At 40.4% G+C, this 19,030-nt stretch overlaps 2 protein-coding genes across 2 annotated transcripts in view; both read left to right on the forward strand.

The window, feature by feature from the left end:
• The window catches only part of LOC130025093 (C-type lectin domain family 2 member D11-like), a 139,094-nt gene extending 127,792 nt beyond the window's left edge, over positions 1 to 11,302 (forward strand). The window contains exon 9 of the transcript XR_008792644.1: positions 11,173 to 11,302. The gene's annotated coding sequence lies outside the window, so the exon portion shown is untranslated. The remainder of the gene's footprint in view (positions 1 to 11,172) is intronic.
• The window catches only part of LOC130028780 (C-type lectin domain family 2 member D11-like), a 251,271-nt gene continuing 241,200 nt past the window's right edge, over positions 8,960 to 19,030 (forward strand). Inside the window, exon 1 of the mRNA XM_056119628.1 lies at positions 8,960 to 9,132. Within this exon, the coding sequence (XP_055975603.1) occupies positions 9,007 to 9,132 (126 nt within the window). The 5' untranslated portion in view covers positions 8,960 to 9,006. The remainder of the gene's footprint in view (positions 9,133 to 19,030) is intronic.

Here is a 19,030-nt window from a genome sequence, read left to right on the forward strand (position 1 = left end):
GAAGGCTGGGTGCAAGTTGTAAATAGGGTGGGTCTGTTTGCTAGCTTTATATTCATAGGTGGAGTCATTTGTAGTTGGATCAATGCCAAAGCAGGGTTCTTATGCTGTCCTTAGGATACAGGCACCTCTTTCTTAATCCTCTGGGACAGGGAAGAAACAGCAGAGAGACAGTCCTTCGGGGTTGCTAGAAAAAAAGCAGGCTCCCTTAACATTGATGTTCCACTGTCCAGAAGAAAGTGAGGGTCGCAGTTAAGAGAAGCCAGCTTAAAAAAAATAAGAGAAACCAGCTAGACCTTTCATCTATCTGCCTTAAGAACTTCCAAGAGGAACTTGTCACTTTCAAAATGGTGGGTGAATGCGTTTTTTTTTTCTGACAGGGCTATAGGACTAGGAGTCTGAAAAGAAAAACAGGTAAGAATATAAGAAGAGACCATGAGTCCGGCAACACCTACTGCTCTTATGCTGCATATGTTATCTCAGAACCCCCAAATGATGCAGGAGTGGTGATGGCGGGTCTCTGTGCTGGTCCAAGGTTCCCAGGTTCTTCAGTATTTTCAAGAATGAAATAAAATGCTCAGACTTAGAATTGGAAAGTAGAAAAGTTCATTGGAAAGTAGAAGAGAGAGGAAAAGTATCTCCCCATGGGGGGAGGATCTTAGTGTAGGTCTAAGTTAACTGTGGCTCTTTTTGTGGCGGGTTGTCTGTGTTAGAGAGAATGCAGGAAAGTTAAAGAGAAGGGTTTGTTGTGAAGGCCCCTTTCATGAGAATTGGGCTAAGATTGGGCTCTCTGCATTTTTATCAATGGACAAGAACGCTAGAGAGAATACAAGGATCCAGCAGATCCTTTCCTGGCCTTTGCCTGGGGTTTTGTACATCATCTTAGCCTCCAGGTGAGCCTAAGTTCTGGGGCATTATTTTAAGGTAAAGGTAAAGGCCCTCCCGTTGATCGTCGATTTGCTCGAGCGGGCCCAGTAACGTCTCCATTGGAGACTTTGTTGTTACTGTGTCTGGCATATCGAATACTCTCTCTCGGTAGCTTGCCGGGCTCTCCGAGAGGGGCGGAGGAATCGAACTCGGGTCGGCCATGTTGGCCGCGTGTAAGGCGAACGCCCTACCCGCTGTGCTATCGCTCCAGCCTATTTATGTTTTACAATTGTTAACTCCCTGTTTATCAGAAAAAAGTTCAGAAATTTTCAGGAATTCAAAAATGTAGGATAGGGAGGTGAAAAATGGGACTGCTCACAGCAACTGACAAGGGTGAACTAGTTTCCTCTCTCATTAGAAGGGGATGACTTCATCTGCATAGTCTTCATTCTTTAAGATTGTGTCCCAGTTTCTCCAGAAGCCCATAATGTCTCTATTACCTTCAGCTTCAGCTACCTAGTGACATTGAAAATTGGATAAGGCCTGTACTGGTGATTTTCCAGGAGGCTGAACTCAGGAGTGTCTGCTTTGTCTCTGTGCTAGGATTTTTCAACTCCTAGAATTCCCCTGGCTTCTCCCTTTTAAGTTGTATACAAAACTCCAGGGACAGTGAATAGAGTTTTTGTATGTTTCTCCCCTGCTCACAAAGGATCATTGCCCCCTCCACTGCATAATGCTCAAGATCTTGAAAAGGATTTTTTAATACATTTTTGACATATGGGTGTATGTTTCAGTTGATTCAGACAGGAAAGTAAATATTGTTCCTCTGTTGTACTTTGACAGGGAACAGTAGGTTGTGAAGTTGGTCTTTTTAATGTAAAGGTACTTTACATTTTTAAACTATAAAACATTCATCAGCTTTATTTATTTAGTTTCCAGTCTGCCTGCTTAATTTAGTGTCATCATCCCATTCTTTTCTGGAATGTTCTTCCTCTCAGGGTCCGATCCTTATATTCAGGAAAGGCTCAGAAAATATTAATGATCTAACATTGTTCTTGATTAGGTCCCTGACCTCAGCCGACACAGACAGAGACAAGTAAAGTAAAGGAAGTAGAAGTTTATTGGTAAACTTAAAGTTAAGTTAAATGTAACTTGACCAGAGGAGGACTTAGTCAGTTAACAGGCTGCTGGATCTACTGCCAGTTTCCCTCCCTGTTTATAAAGAACTTGCTGCAGCCCCCCCGGGGGGAGGGGCGGGGTTACCCCCGTCTTCTCAGATTTAGTCAGTCTTCTTCAGGATTATTGGAATTTTAGTCTCAAGGTCTCATTTTAGCAAGTCTATTCTTTTCCTTTAAAACAGAAGCTGGTACTAGAGTTACAGCCTACTTTGACAAAGAACCAGATTGAACCCCCTCATTCAAGTTCCTGCCACTGCAAGGAAGAAGAGACAATGGCAGTGGAGGACTCACTGAAAGAAACGCCAAAATATGGTGACTGGATGAACACTCCTAAGTGCACACCTGACAGGGAGGAAGAACCATTTGGTAATGTAAAATTGTTGCAAAGAGCAAAGTGGTGGGGGTGATGCCGACAGGGTGCTTTCCAGCCTCGAAGAAACTGCCTTTCAGAAGTGTTAGCTTCAGAGAAGAGGAGGGTTTGAGAGCATGGGGAAGGGACTCTTTATACTGGGAAGTCACATTATAGAATTAACCAGAAGGTTGTTTGTATCCTAGAGGTACAGCAAACTTAAATACCATATATTTCATAATATATGGACTAATAAATTTCCAGGCAAAACTGGTACTTTGGGCCTCAGAAATCATCTAATTTATTAATAGATAGTGGAAGGCAGAGGGTTGGTATTTTGAGATAAGAATGATAGATGAACCGAGCCATTATCAAACAATTTAGCATTTACATTTTTTTTTCACTTCTTCGTGGTGTCAGGAACCAAATTGAGACCTCACGCATACAATCCACACATTATACTACTGAGCTATATTCCTCTTAACTGTTTAGGTTTAGAGCAAATTTGACTTGAAAGTTGAAGAACATAATGATGTATATTTGTTTTTCAGTCTGAAAGGAAGTGTATCTTTTACTGAAATTCTAGCTGTTGAAAAAAACGTTTCTTTCTTTCTCCCCTCTCCCTGAATTTTATTTTTTCTTTGGGATGATATGACATTGTTTTCCCATAAAATAGGGTTTATATTTAATAACAACTTAATAAAGAATGCTTATATTGATCAACCAAGATAAGGTTTCACTAAACTAAAGCTATTTGACCACTGAGGATGTCATACTTGTTAAAATAAAATGATCAATAAGAATGTTTCACATGAAAACTGAAAATTTTGAACTGTTTTAGGATTATGAAACTAACATTTATATTAGAAAAACATGTTTCTTTTCAGAAGTGGTGACTGATGTGATATTTCCAACCAAAAATTCAATCGTCATGGTGTTCAGAGTGCAATATAGGTGGCATATTAATCACTTTGAAGGAAATTGGGAGAGGACAGTCTAGGTGGGAGAAGAGAAATAAGAGAGTAATGGAGCATGATGTGTTAGAGTTCAGAGTCAACCACCCCTCAAGGACAGAGAATAGAGCCGATAATGCAGATCCCATAGTGAGATTCATTGTTGCAGCTAGCTGAGGTTTAAGTATTCGTCTGATGCAGTGAGCTTCAACAAGGACCCCAAACACTAGGTTCAGTAATTTCTTACACTTTCATTTTGGCAAGTCAGCATTACTCAGCAGATTTCTATTACCTACAGAGTACACATATATTTTTGTTGTTGTTTTGGCCACAACATCCAGACCACCTCCCTGACAATTACATTCCAGAGACTTAATCTGATTCTAGGAGTGTAATCTTTGACAGAAGCATCTGGTTTTTCTGCTTTTCTTGTTTTTGGAATAGCGCAATGGGTAGGGCTTTTGCCTTGCATGCAACCGACCTGGGTTCGATTCCTCTGTCCTTCTCAGAGAGCCTGGCAAGCCACCAAGAGTAGCTTGCCAACACGAGAGGCCAGTACGGCAGAGCCTGGCAAGCTCCCCAATGTGCCAAAAACAGAAACAACAAGTCTCACACTGGAGATGTTATTGGTGCCCGTTCGAGCAAATCGATGAACAACAGGAGGACAGTGCTACAGTGGACAGTGCTTGTTTTTGGAAGAGGCCTAAGTTACTCAGAGCCTGTCATGGCGGTTCTCTGGCTAAGTGAGTCCTAACAGATGTTTGGGAGGATGTTAGATTCAGGGAAATAAAGGAGATAAAAAAGGGAGGTTTGGGGAGCCTACTCAGAGTGACAAATAGATTTCTTTTTTATAATTTATTTCTTTATTGAATCACTGTGGGAAAAGTTACAGAGCTTTCGGGTTTAGGTCTCAGTCATGTAAATATCAAACACATTTCCCTTTACCAATACTTATTTTTAACCCCGAACCCCAATAGAACCCCACCTCCCACCCCTCCCAATTCCTGTGAGGCAGATGAGTTCTAGTTAATACTCTATCTACTTTGACTAGATACATTGTTTCGATAGAAGATGCACAATTATTGTTTAGAGTTTACGACCCCCTCCCCCCATCAGACATGCTGAAACAGCGTTGTGAAATGATTTGCTTTCTACAACTTAGGTGCGGTTTTGGATTTCTGCTATTTTACTTATTGACCCTGGAAGAATTTCTATAAAAAGTTAGATAGTTAAGAGATTGGTTTCTGTGCCCTGGAGTCGTGGCCGTGCCGGAGAGCCGCTCGTGGGGGGCAGCTGGCGACCTCGGTCGGGCGTGAAGGATGAACCGGAACACCCCCCTTCCCATGAGGTCCCTGCAGCTCCCACCACCCCCGGCTCAAACCTGCTGTCCACAAGGCTCCCGTGCGGCCGCCATCTTTCTTTCCAGAGAGGAGCGGGTGAGCGGGACAACACCCTTTCCCCTCCGGGCAGGCATGGTGGCGCGGTTTAACACATAGTCCATTTGCTTTTCTGCTCCAAGCAGGTGGCTCTCTGTGCTAAGTCCTTGTGCCTCTGGGACCGTGGCCGTGCCGGAGAGCCGCTCGTGGGGGACAGCTGGCGACCTCGGTCGGGCATGAAGGACGGCCCATTACGTCCCCCTTCCCATGAGGTCCCTGCCGCTCCCACCCCCGGCTCAAACCTGCTGTCCACAAGGCTCCCGTGCGGCCGCCATCTTTCTTTTGTGACAAATAGATTTTTGGGGAATTGAAGGGAAATTTATTTCTTACCCTTGTCACAGTATAAAATTATGGAATACATTGATTTTTTTTGATACAGGACCAGAAAGAATGAGAGATGAGATTTTAGTCATAAGATATATCCTGAAATGTCACTGAGAATGGTTTTATACCATCGATCCTACATTTCTTCTTCTCTGACTAGAACTTAGGTCAAAACTTCTGTGGTACAGGGAGATCCACGTGAAATGCAGTAGTTGAAGGAAAGTGAGCAGGAAGCAGGAATTTTGTCTTAAGTATGATTTTAATTTCAGTAAGTGATGTTGAATCACGAGGGGAAGAGATCATGGGGGGTCCTATGGAAGTTATTTCAGCAGCAAATTGCTTTCATGCTGACTCTCAAAATGAGCTATTAAAGGCAAATATACCCAGTATCAGTGCTTTAATAGTGTTTTGATCAGTGTTTTTTGAAACTTGGAGGTAACCCAGATTTTAGGGGTCTGTGGAAGAGAAAAGGCTGATTATTGACCTTAGTAAGGCCAAAGTCCACTTAGAAACAAGCAATTGTGACCATGAGTTCATTCTTTCATTTGCTTGATACTGGGTGGTATTTTCTTTATCCCCACCAGAATTTAGACTGTTGCCAGATTTTAGTGTTGAAGAATAAAGGTGCTATGTTTCTATGCAGGGTTTTGAGTAAAGTTAGACTTTATTTATCCCATATAAATACAAAACATAGGGTTGTTTTTGATATCAAGATATGATACCATGCTAAGGTTACCACATGCTAGTTTGTATTTCCTGCACCAAACTACAAAGCTGCTTTTACAAAGTGGCTGTGCCATCTTATATTTACAACATAAGTGCATGAGAATTTTAATTCTCTACTTGGTTCTTTATTTTGTTTTACTTTACACTCTTAATAGGCAGAGAGAGGTAACTCAGATTTTAATTAGCATTTCTTCAGACTATCTTGAGTACATTTTTATGTGTTAATTTATCATCTATGCTTCTTCTTCAATTTTATATTAAGATATGCAAACTGGGTGATTCAAAACCCATGTTCATCTTGTGTATTTTTCTTATTTGAGTTTTCGAGGTTTTTAATATAGCCTAGATATAGGTTTTTACCACGTCTTTACCAATAGTGTGCTTCTTCTCCAGACTATCAGCTCTAAACCATGTGAAGTGACACATGCTTGTGGCATTTGATTGGAATCTTCCTGTTAGTGAGTGACAGGAAGCATTTTCATGCACCTGTTGCCCATAGGCTTGTCTTGGAGACTCTGGAAAACTAATCCCTGACCTGAAACAGAAGAGGCATATGTCGCACTGCTGATCCTCACAACTGACTTTTCTACCTTTTGCTGTTTCTTTTCATATTCCTGAACTCCTTTGCCTAGGTAAAGGTAAAGGTAAAGGCCCTCCCATTGATCGTCGATTTGCTCGAGCGGGCCCAGTAACGTCTCCATTGGAGACTTTGTTGTTACTGTGTCTGGCATATCGAATACTCTCGGTAGCTTGCCGGGCTCTCCGAGAGGGGCGGAGGAATCGAACTCGGGTCGGCCATGTTGGCCGCTTGTAAGGCGAACGCCCTACCCGCTGTGCTATCGCTCTAGCCCTAGAACTGTAGGATTTCCTATGGCTGGAGATTCTATTTCTTTTATTTAAGAACATCTTTGATCAATGATAATAGCTTATGGGTCATGACATTTTGTGAAAGGAATTGGCAATAGAGAAATTGTGCTGTAGCAGATGTTGGAAGTAGATTTTTGTAATAAACTTGTTTTCCTCATAAAGCTTACAGAAAAATGAGATGATGATATTTTACTTTAAAGGTGCACATATCCAAGAAAAATATAGAACAACTCGACCTTGTGAAACCCTTCACAGACATGCTTACTGCCTCGTCACTTTTTTGATTATTGTTACATCTATGTTTATTATTATATCTTTTGTTAGTTTGACAGGTAAGTTACTTGTTTTGCAAACTCTGTAATGTTCTCCATACATTAATATGGCTATAAATATTCCTTTGAGTCCTGTTTTATGCCAGGCAATGTTCAAAGTGCCTGGGGTATATTGGTGAATAAAACATAAAAATTCCTTCTTCCAGTTTATATTACAGAAGGAAGATGTAACTGTCATAGGAAATTAAAGTAAGGGGTAAGGAAACAAGCTGCAGTGTACATAGAAATGACACATACTCTTCAGTGGGAATCTCTCCCTTTCTGCAAACTTTTGAAGGAGATGAAGGGAGCATACTGATTCTTGGGGGAAACTCTTCAAACACATTAAACAATACAACAAATTCTCAAAGAAGGAATATCCCTAGTGCTATGAATAAGAACAAGGAGATTGCTGGGGGTAGAACAAGGTGAGACCAAGGAAAAAGCATGGGATAGATCCAGGAGGCAGTAGCCTTGGGAGCCACTTAAAGACTTTGGGTTATACTTTGATCAGAGCTGGGAAGGTCAGGAAAAAGAAGAGATGTAAAGAAGAATTTCAAGACTCTGAGACTTTCATTGTAGTATGATCATTTTTACTTTGCTGTTAAGAAGTGATTGTTAGAAAAGAAGCAGAGAATCAAGGAGACCTACTCGGATGATATTGTAAAAATCTAGGTAAGAGATTGTGATAGTTTAGACCTGGTGGGAGATTTGTGGTTGTGATAAGTTTCTGCATACTTTTGAATGTTGGAGCCACAGTATTTTATAACATATTGCATAAGAAAATTTGCAAAAGGAGACTGAAATATAACTCTAAATATTTTTTTCTGAGTCATGGCAAGAAATGAGTTAACATCGTTGACAAGAGAAAGGCTTAAGGAATTTATCTTTGGAACTGTTTCTTACACAGAGAATGTCCAAAAGTACAGATTTATATGCTTACCAACAATCTGTATATATGTGTAATTGGTCATTAATAAATCAATCACCAGTAGTAATAAATAATTATTTTGTCTATTCTGATTTTATTACTGTCTGTCTTGTCAAGACCTTTCTCCCCAACTCCTAATCTATCCAAGCCCAATAGTACATTGTTTTAGAGGATGTAGTGATACTAAACTTGACAGAAATGTACTTTCTACTCTCTAATCTAATTTTCCTAAGGATAAAGATTCAGAAAATTTTAAAGAGTTGTCTTTCTTTGACTAAGAGATAATTAAAGTCATCATTGATATTCAATATTTTGATACCATTTTTTTTCTTTTGCTGGGCCTTCAAGAATTAATGTAGTCTTAGTAGCAAAAGGAGGATAAAATTATCAAAGTATGGAATGGGAATATTTTATTCTTCCTATACTCTGCTCCAAAATAGTCATTGTTTTATAACATTTAACAAGAACCAAAATATTTTATTCATATTTAAAAGCCATACATAGAAAACAAAAATGTAAAAAGCCCTACATTGTATTTTTGTTAACTGAATAATATTTGGATTGCTATATTATGTTTCCACTGAAGTGTTTTGTGGCTCCTGAGATTGTACCATAGTAAAGTACAGTATATAAAGAATGACAAGAGGAAGAGGTGCTAATATTAAAGAAAATGTAAGAGTAGAGCCTATAGCTTATTCTAGGAAAGCACCCTAGAAAAATATTAGATTTACCTTTTGGAGACATTTGAACCATTTATAAAAGTATCATAAAGATTATGCTTTATAAATTTTTTTCTGAAGCCATTAATGTCCACGTACCCCTGTAAAAATGAGACACACAGGTACCCCCTCTCAGGGGATTGTGACTATTGTACCTTGGATACGATTGTCAATGACGAGTTAGAAATTAATGTCCATAACTTTAACAGTGACCTTGGGATAGTAAGAGGGAAAATAAGTTAAAAGGATGAGAAAATATATTTACTATATTTTGTTGTGATTATCCAAATTTTAGCAAGAAAAGAAAGAACAGTTTCAGAAGTGCACGTTCATTCCATCTGCCCACCAATGTGGATTGGATTTGGAAATAAGTGCTTTTATTTTTCTGAAGACAAACAAAACTGGACATTCAGCCAGACTTTCTGTGACTCATTGGAAGCTGATCTTGTTCAGATTGACACTGAAGAAGAACTGGTAAGAATTGTTCTGGAGCACATGTGAGAGCACGTGCCCGTCACATGCAGGACCCTGAGTTCATCCACCAGCACAACATGCCCAGTACCCCAGGACAAGTGTCACCCTGCTTGCTCTAGCACCGCCAGTACACACTGGGCTGAGCTTTGCATAAAGTGGCCCCATCCAATTTCTCCCAAAACCCCAGGGTCTGGTCCATATTTTTAAAAGAAGAACCATTTGGGGAGCATATTTTCCATTGAATGAGGAGCTCCTGCAAAGAGGGTTGGATGTTTCACAGGGCTAATGCTGAAAGAAAATGATGTCTTTGATTTAGTCTGGGGCACAGATAACTTTCTGAACGTGTGTTGAATTCTCTGTCTGGAACCCAGTGAGACATGTCCGATATGTTCTCCCATGTAATCCTCATAGTCAACCTAGAAGCTTAGATGTACTGTTCCCTGTGTGCACAGAATTATTGTATTCATGTAATTTTTCATTCAAATTGTGGGAGTGACAGTGTTCACAATATACTAAAACGGTAGGCCCAAAGTAAGACTTTGCCAATCTCACTGGGAAAATGGTTTAGGAGCAGAGACATAGAATAATGACTCAAGCTGAGAAATGGAGTAAAGAATAACTTTTTCATTTATACTGTGCTGCCATCCCTAATAGAAGACTCTAAGAAAGATAGACTTGGGATAAGCAAGAAAGATGCATGTTTTCACTTTTTATGTTTATAATAGAAAGTTCTGAGAAGATACAAAGGCCCTCATGATCATTGGATAGGCCTTAGCAGGGAATCACCAAGTCACTCCTGGAAATGGACAAATAATATTGGAGGCAACATTGTGTATGTATTGACACTTATTTTCCTTTTGCTATGATGACTTAGGGTGTTTATAAGACAACAACTTTAATATAAAAAACCTATAGTACTGTATAAGAAATAGAAATTCTTTCTATACCTTTCCGTTTACTAGCCAGTTTCTTGAAAACTCAATTCATTGTGATTTTAGTTGAAATATTTAATATGATGATGATATATGTATACATTCTTGTACTTTAATATCCCGATTCAGATTTTTTTCTGATGAAATATTTATTTAGAAGGTGAAAAGAACTGCTAGTATGCAGTGGGAAAGGGGTGGGGGGGAGTGTTCTAAAATCCTAGAAAGTCACTAATGATTTGATTCCCATAAAGCCTTCAAAAATCCATTTTCCAGCTGCTGCATCCATTCACAAAAGTAAGGAATAATGGTTCAAAGAGAAGCTGTGGAAATCTCTCTGAGAGATGTACCAGCAGACACTGTAGCTCCCTGTGTTGTGGACAGAAAATGAGGTCATTGGAAATTCATCAAATATAAGGGCCTGATCATTTTCATCAAAATAAAGCTCTTTATCACATTGCTAATAAGTATTTTTATTTTTTGCATTTATGAAGCAGTTCACGAGAGGATTGAGAATGATTTTCACTGATACAACTTATGAAAAAACACATAAAGTCACTGGAGCAACAATATAACTAGATTTGGATTGGGTGAATCATACAGTCAGTGGTGTTCAAGCATCTGTCTTGAAAAAATAAAGAGAACTAAATATAAAAATATTGTTTATTACTAATAATCACATAAGTGACAATATTTTTTTATTTCTATTGAAAAAAGTGGAGTATTACAGATCACACTGGAGGAATGAATGCAAAATGTTCAACGTATGACTAATTCTTTTGTTTTGTTTTGTTTTGTTTTAGGTTTCAGGTCAGAGGAACTGGGGAATATGCCTACTTGGATTACAAAGGAGTGAGCAGTGGCAAGATTTACTCAGACAAAAAATGGATTTGTAGCAAACCATATGTCTCCACTTGTGAAATTACTTCAAACTCATGAGCAGAAAACCTGCATTGTTCTCGCTATCTACAGTTGCTGAATGCTTTTCTAAAAGTGTTGACCTGAAAACGTGTAATATCAGTTGACAGCAAAAGTGAAAATTGAGTCAGAGAGAATTGCAGAAGTCTTCCCAAACCAAAATAAAACAGAGATTTGGGATAGCATGATTCAGGTAGGAGTTAATACTTGTAACTTGAACCCTGGGGAAAAAATCAGTATTACAAACTCTACCTCTATAATATACATAAAACTTTCCCCTCATAGACTGTTACCTTCCTTACAAACTGGCCATAAAAATGACTGTTAAAGCCAGACAAAATCTTTTTAATAACGCATGAGAAAAATTTCAGTAATTTTGTAATTTAAAATATGTTGATTTACTGAGAGTTCTTTTGCTGTCTGTTGCACATGTAGGGAGATGTTTTTAACATAGTGTTCTGAGGCATTATCCTTATTCTATGCTAAAAATAATTTTCTTAGTAGGTAAGTTTTACACTTTAACATTTTCACTTTCAGTAACTATACAGAGTATCACCATTCTTGTTCTGAAGAGCTTCTTGGAGCAGTAGAGCGTGTGCCTATAATGCTTGAGGCTGAGTGTGATGATTTGAGACCCAAAAGCAGGCTTCTAGGTAGCCATGACAAGCTGTAGCTAATACTAAGTCTCAACTCGGCCTCAGTTTTTGTTTCTGTGGTAAACTCCCAGTTGAGTAATTTGTGAAGATAAGGAATCAGGCAGTTGGGTCTGGTTGGTCATTCTAACCCTCCTTAGAAACTGTTGCTAACCGTTGCCTAATTGCTGACCACCATTATAATAGGGCTGATGCTAAAAATAGACCAGTATATAAATTGCTTCTTAACTATGTACCCTATATGAACTGATTGTGATTTGGATTCTGGCCCTTGTCAGACTCCACTGTGTTGGATGAGACCTGGCCCCTAGCTCGAGCTAGCGCTGGCTCGGGCTAGTAATAAAGTTCCTTTGCTTTTGCATTATCATGTGTGGACTTGGTCTCTCCGCAATTGGGGATCTGAAACTCCAGCACAACATCTGGTGCGTTGGCCGGGTAACCCTAGCGGTTTAGATCTCTCCACATATGATATAGGAACTTTATTCAGGTTTTACCAGTTTAGAAAAACCAGACCAAGCCGGTTCTTTCTTCCGTAGAAGAATCGGACCAGGTTTTGCGGGGTTTAGAAAAACGCTAATGTGCCAGCTCTTTCTTGCGTAGAAAACTGTCCTGGCAGGACGCTAGTCAGGGCGACTAGCGGAAGGGCCCGATCCGGAGACCTGCAGAGGACCTAGGGGGACGTGCCAGAGGGTCGCTGGTAGGTAAGACGTCCCCACTGCTCCTGGGATACCCCAAGTTTGAGGTGTCAGAATCTGAATCTGGAGCGTGCATTGTCAAGAAGTCTTTTACGGCTGTTGTGTGTCTGTTGTCTGAGTGTCGTATTTTTATGTTGTCTGTTTGTCCTGTTTCTAGTGAATCTTTGTCTTTGGCCCCTAATTTACCATCTAGTCATGGGTCAGAATCAGTTGACCTCACTTTCCCTTGTGACTGACCAGTGATTTCAGGTCCAGGGGCAGCAACCTCTCGGTAGAGGTGAAGCGAGGTAAACTGATAACTCTTTGTCCTGCAGAATGGCCAGCTTTCAATATTATCTGGCTGGCAGAAGGCATTTTTGATATGGGGACCATTCTAAAAAGTTAAAGTTTTCTTTCCAGGACCGGGAGGACACCCGGACCTGACCCTTTACACCTTGGTCTGGGAGGAACTGGTTGAGAGACCCCTGCCTGGTTAAAAATAAGAGTGTTTTGAAACAGTGCAAAGATAAAATTAGGCTACTTTAAAACGAAGTTTTCTCATGCTCTCATAAACATTGACAGCCCAAATGTTTTCTGATGCTGCTATTTAAAAGTTTGGTGAGTATCGATGGTCTCTTTCTGTGTCTGAAAGCATGTATCACTGTCACTGTCCTGCCATTGTTCAGCAATTTGCTCCAGCAGGTCCAGTAACATTGTGAGACTTGTTACTATGTTTGGCATAATGAATACATCAAGAGTAGCTTGCCAGGCTTTGCCATGTGGGTGAGATACTCTCGGTAGCTTGCCAGGCTCTCCGAGAGGAGCAGAGGAATCAAACTCGGATTGGCCATGTTGGCTGCATGCTAGGCAAATGCCCTACCCGCTGTACTATCGCTCCAGCCCAGAAAACATGTATGAATTGTGAAATTGTTAAAGTAGCCCTGTCGTCCTGTTGTTCATTGATTTGCTCGAGCGGGCACCAGTAATATCTCCATTGTTAGACTTGTTGTTACTGTTTTTGGCGCTTCGAATACGTTACGGGTAGCTTGCTAGGATTTGCCATGTGGGCAGGATACTCTCGGTAGCTTGCTGGACTCTCCAAGAGGGGCAGAGGACTCAAACTCGGGTCATCCTGGGTCGTTAAAGCTATCTGGTGAAAAGTCTTATGATTTGAGATAATTAACAACTTTAAAATTAAGCCAAAGAAGGTTTTCCTATGTCTCAAAGAATTGATGGTATGAGGGTTTTCTTATGCTGGTATGTTGATGTATTTGCACTGGATTATTAGAATGTGAGTTGAAATTAAGGTGGTACATAAAAACAAGTTTAAAGAGTAATGGGTTAAAATGTGAGTTTCTAAAGTTTTAGAATTGGTTGCAAAATTTCTTACCCTACCAGTATTCTATTTCTGAGATTGTTAGTAACCTAAATTTCAGGAGCTATTGAAACCAGAAAATTTGCCTTGATAAAAATTAAAGATACTGGACTTTCCTGCTGGAGTACAGACCAGCTTTTTTTTTTAACTGAAGGGAAAAAAAGAAAAAAGGTTCACTTTTAAAATTCAAGTGGCTACAGGCAACCCCTTTGGTTTTAGTGGTTTCTGAAAATGGGAAAGTGTGTGAGTGAGGTGCACAAAGGTTCTGAGCTGCCCCAGCAACTGTGGGTGATGCCCAGAAGAAATAACTAAGATGTTTTCTGTGAGTGTTTTAATTTTTTTATATCTGTTTCCCTAGAAATTGGAATTCTAAAGATAAAGTTTCAAATTTACAGTGAAATTTTGCCAAGTAGATATGTTTTATAATATCTTTAATTGTGAGCACTTGTAAACCTTCTGAATATCTATACTGATATAATGCTTTTGAAAGAGTACTGCAGAGGTAAATGAGATAATGATTAGCAACTTCTTTCCAAATCTCTTGGTAGATCAAGCTATATTAAGTTTAGTAAAATAAGGAGGCTGAAACCTGTGAGATATGACTATCAGAAGAGAATATAAGTGTGTATTTTTAGTAAAAAGGATGATGGATGGAGATATCATTAGTGGAAAAAGGGAAAGGAATTCTGTTGAAGTGAAACTGGTTTTGAGGAACAGGACAGAATGGACATAAAGGAATATGTAGAAGGCTTGAGTATGTGAAAAAATGTTTGTGTAGGTTTGAGGTTGTGTTTTAAGAAAGAAAACTGTGTGCAAACTGTATTGTTATAAGAAATTCCTTAAATTATCTGCAGCATTGTTGTAGTATCCAGAATTTTGTTACACTGCTCTTAAATAGTTATAAATAAAGGTTTTCAACATGGAACTAAATGAGTTGGGTAAAATATTTGATTTTCTCTCCTCAGTGCCATGAAGCATTAAGGCATTATGTTTGTTTGCATAAACCCAGACAAGAGCCTTTCCTCTCTGCAATAGGGTCTAGCCCAAGTGCAGACAGGAAAACCATATGGGACCCCAACAGCCCTCTTCCAGGGAAAGACTCAGGAGATTGATCTACACGACAGGAGCAGGTATTAAACAGTTACTCTTTCAAATACCCTACAAACCTCAGGAAGATCATAAAGGCAGGTCAGTTCAAGGAAGGACTGGACATCGTCTATGCCGTGGAAAATGAGTAAGCTGGAAATCTGCAGTGACTGACTCAGCCTGGGCCCCTCCCTCAGTGTCCAAAAACTGAAGGTCAAGATCTCTCCCAGCACAGAAGAAGGGATAGTATAGACTCCTGACTGCCAGGACAGTCCTACAGGTGGCTAGAGGCTTAAGCCCAGTTCAACCTGAAGGCTCTACCTCTAGTTCGCCGTGGGACCTGATCTTCACATCTTATGGCTGAGCCTGGGGTAGCCCTGACGTGAGGTAAAACACTAAACACCATCAATGGCATGTCTCCTGCTCTATCTTTGACCAATCCCCAGGACTTCTCAGTAAGTAACAGGATATCCCAAATGAAAAGTTCTCCAATCTTGCTGTGTTTATTGCAAAGGAACAAGCCAGGTTGTTAAGCAGTCTGGAAAATTTAAAATAGAGGAAAGAAAACCATGTTTCTATAACTTGCTTTCCATAAGAATCAGATTCTAGCTTTACAAAGGTGACTGAATAATTGGGTAATTTAGTAAGTAAGCTGTCTAGTCTATAAAAAAATTTAATATTGCACATGTTGTCACCAGTCTGGCCAGAAAAGCGGAAACCAGAACTTCACCAAGGGTGACCTTAGCCCAAAGGGCAGGATCAATTATTTTCCCCCAGCCTGTCAATTGGCTAAAGTACTGAGAGTGGACATCTAAACTGGTTCTAAGTATTTATTCTTGGTTAATGCATACAGAGAGAACAGAGATTTTTAACAGTTCTCAATTCTTGTTCCATCGTAGGATTGATACCCCATTTAGAGATTATTTCCTCTAAGCCAGAACACCACGTAGAAGAGGAAGAAAGGGAATTGGAATGAAGTGTCTAAGGGAAGTTGAAAATTACTGACACCTGTACTAATGCATTGAAATATTAGTGAAAGGGATCAATAAGGCAGTAAGAAGGAAGTGACTTATAACTGTGCTTCCTATGATATTAATAATTGGTTCTTGTACCCTTAGCATTTGAGCATTTGTTATTTGTTTTTCTGCCTGCAAGGTTTGGGCATTTCAAAGTGGCATTTCTTTAGTCTAACTGATCTTATTTTTCAAATTCATTTCCTGGGGCTCATTAAAAACTAAGGTAGCTTGAGATTTCACCCCTTTGTGCAGGCAGGGCCAACATCCCTGTGTCAGTAGGAAGCAGCTCCAGAAGACTGAACTTCAACCATTTTCCCATTAAAGATTGAAGGTGGTGAAATCTCTAAGGAGATATGGTGTAGGGTAGATAAAGAACTTCCCCTGAAAATCCTTTCCAGTTGCCCTTTTGTGAGTGTGAACCCCCTTTATGGGAGAACTCTCTTCCTTTTGAAATTATTTTGGGTCATCTGCCACCGTTCCAATTTAGCTTTGAAAAGAAAATATAGGTCAGAATGCATGATCTCTCTTTTCTCCAGTCATCACTTGCCTTTACAGGTATCAAGGCCTAGTTCCATACAGGTCCAGAGTGAACTCCTCGTCTGTATGCATTGGGAGATCTGGTCTTAATCAGGTGACAGAAGACTGCCACCCACAAACTTCGGTGGAGAGGTCCTCACACTGTGATCCTGAACAGAGCAACTGTTCTGAAGGATAGAATCAAAAAGCTGCCTCTTCCTTAGAGATAGAATGACACCGACCAGTGGCATGTCCAGACAATGGGAGACGACCAACTCAAGATTAGACTGATGAATTAGCCTGTGACTAGAAAGATATCTAAACAGAGCGAAGGCCTTCGATGGGGGGTGGGAGGGATACTGGGATTAGAGGTGGTGGAGAATGGGCACTGGTGGAGGGATGGGTACTCGATCATTTTATAACTGAAACCCAAGCACAAAAATTTGTAAGTCTACAACTGTAACTCATGCTATTTCACTAATAAAAATTTTAAAAAAAAAGATAATACTGATGAAAGTGACTTAAAGGAACCATGGGAAAGGCATTAGTTATTCTCTGTTTCTGTATGCTCTTAGTGACAGCTCTAGAGCGAGCTTCTTACATGCCCCAGTTTTGGCACTGGGTACTTTCTGATACTGAGACAGGTAGAATTAACCTTGATCTGTGCCAATTATGATCCATGCTGGGATGAATGTTCGTTCAGGGAACTACTGAGCCTATTGTAACCAAAACTACAGAGTGGCTTCCCAGTGATTATACCACAGGCCAGCTAGAAGAGCCCCTATACTGGGAACCAATTGGTACTTGGCTTGCTTGTACATAATGCCTTGCTTTTCCCCCTTTTACCTTGCCAATTCCAATACTCCTGAATGGTCAAGATTTTGATACAGGTATCTTGTAATAGAAAGGGAACTGGGAAAGTCAACTTGTCACCCTGATCCCATCCCACCTGGGACCTCTAAGTGCTCCTACTTTTGCTGCTGACTATGGGCTCCTGCGTCCTGAACTAGCTAGTGGTCTTTGTTAAGAGCATAATAAATACAGTACAGCTTATGGTTTTGAGGCAGCAATACCAATGCATTAATGACCTTGTGGTTGCGGAAGTTTCCTTAGTGTAATTAAAAGAAAAGGGGGGAATGCGATACCCAAAAGGAGGCTCCTCAGCAGCCATAACAAGCTGTAGCTAACAATACAAATAGGCCTCAGATTTTGTTTCCCCAAAGCAGGACTTGCAGCTTCTGGTAAATTCCCAGTTGAGTAATTTGCCAAGATAAGGAATCAGGCAGTTGGATCTGGTTGGTCATGAGGAGTCACTGTACCCTCCTTAGAAACTGTTGCTAACCATTGCCTAATTGCTGATCACCATTGTAATAGGGCTGATGCTAAAAATAGACCAGTATATAAATTGCTTCTTAAATATGAACCCTATATAAAGTGCTTGTGATTTGGAGTCGGGGTCCTTATCAAGGCTCCGCTGTGTTGGATGAGACTTGGACCCTAGCTCAGGCTAGTGCTGGCTCGTTAGTAATAAAGTTCCTTTGCTTTTGCATTATCATGTGTGGACTTGGTCTCTCCACAATTGATGATCTGAAACTTGGGCACAACTATGCCATCCCCCTTTGACACCCATAGCTCAGCCCTGATGGTCCTCTATACAGCTGATGATCCCATGGCTCAGCCTAGCATCAATTTGTGAGACCCGAATTCAGAGCTGAGAATAACTGGGATTGTCTCTCTCACATCCCAAGAACTGCGGAGGGTGGCCCTTATAGTAATATATAACTAAATAATTAAAATATAAGGAAATAAAAAAATCTATCATGTTTGATTTAAACTTCCACTTTTATGCCAAATTGAAGTGAAAAGACTCTTTTAGGCAGTTGGTATCAAGCAGACATGTTTATATGCTTTTGAGTTTATAAACAATAATGCTTTGGATTATGGGATGTTCAGGTACACTGTACTAATGAGTCTCAAATAGGATGAAATAACAATGCACAATAATTTCTCCCTCATGGTCATGTACAAAAAAATCATTAAAAATTTATAAATTATTTTTAAAAATAATTGTATCACTTGATCACTCGATCACTTGACATCCCGTTACTCATTGATTTGCTTGAGTGGGCACCAGTAATGTCTCCATTCGTCCCTGTCACATTCTAGTGTAGCCCAGTGGTGTCTGTTTGCTCCAGGAACACAAAGAGCCTCAAACCATTTGTTCAGGGTCTTGACGAAGAAGTCTGACCATCTTGTAGGTGGGCAGCTGCACATTCCCTTGACGTCTCGTGAAATCTGGGCTCAATGGGACCCAGGACCAGAGAACCTTTGCCTGCCTCTCCCATTCTCCCCCATACTCCCCCATTCTCCTGTGACCGAGGGCTCACACCCATAAGACAATCCCTGCCGGTGCCAGGTAATCTCCTCATCCTCCAACCTCCACTACCCAATGGCTGCCTTGCTCCAGGCCACTTTACAAACACTAGGGCCAAGCTTCATGCATGAGTGAAGTACCAGGGAGCCCAGATAATGTGGAACCTTGTGACCTTGGACTCTGGGCTCAACAGGACCCAGGACCAGAGATCCTTTTCCTTCCTCCCCCATTCTCTGACAACCCAAGGCTCACACACATAAGACACTCCCTGCTGGAGCCAGATAATCTCCTCATCGGCCAACCTCCACTACCCAATGGCTGCCTAGCTCCAGGCTATTTTCCGGATTTTGTGGCCGC

This window comes from Sorex fumeus, unplaced genomic scaffold (assembly GCF_029834395.1).
Source record: "Sorex fumeus unplaced genomic scaffold, SorFum_2.1 ptg000003l, whole genome shotgun sequence".
Taxonomy (NCBI): Eukaryota; Metazoa; Chordata; class Mammalia; order Eulipotyphla; family Soricidae; genus Sorex; species Sorex fumeus.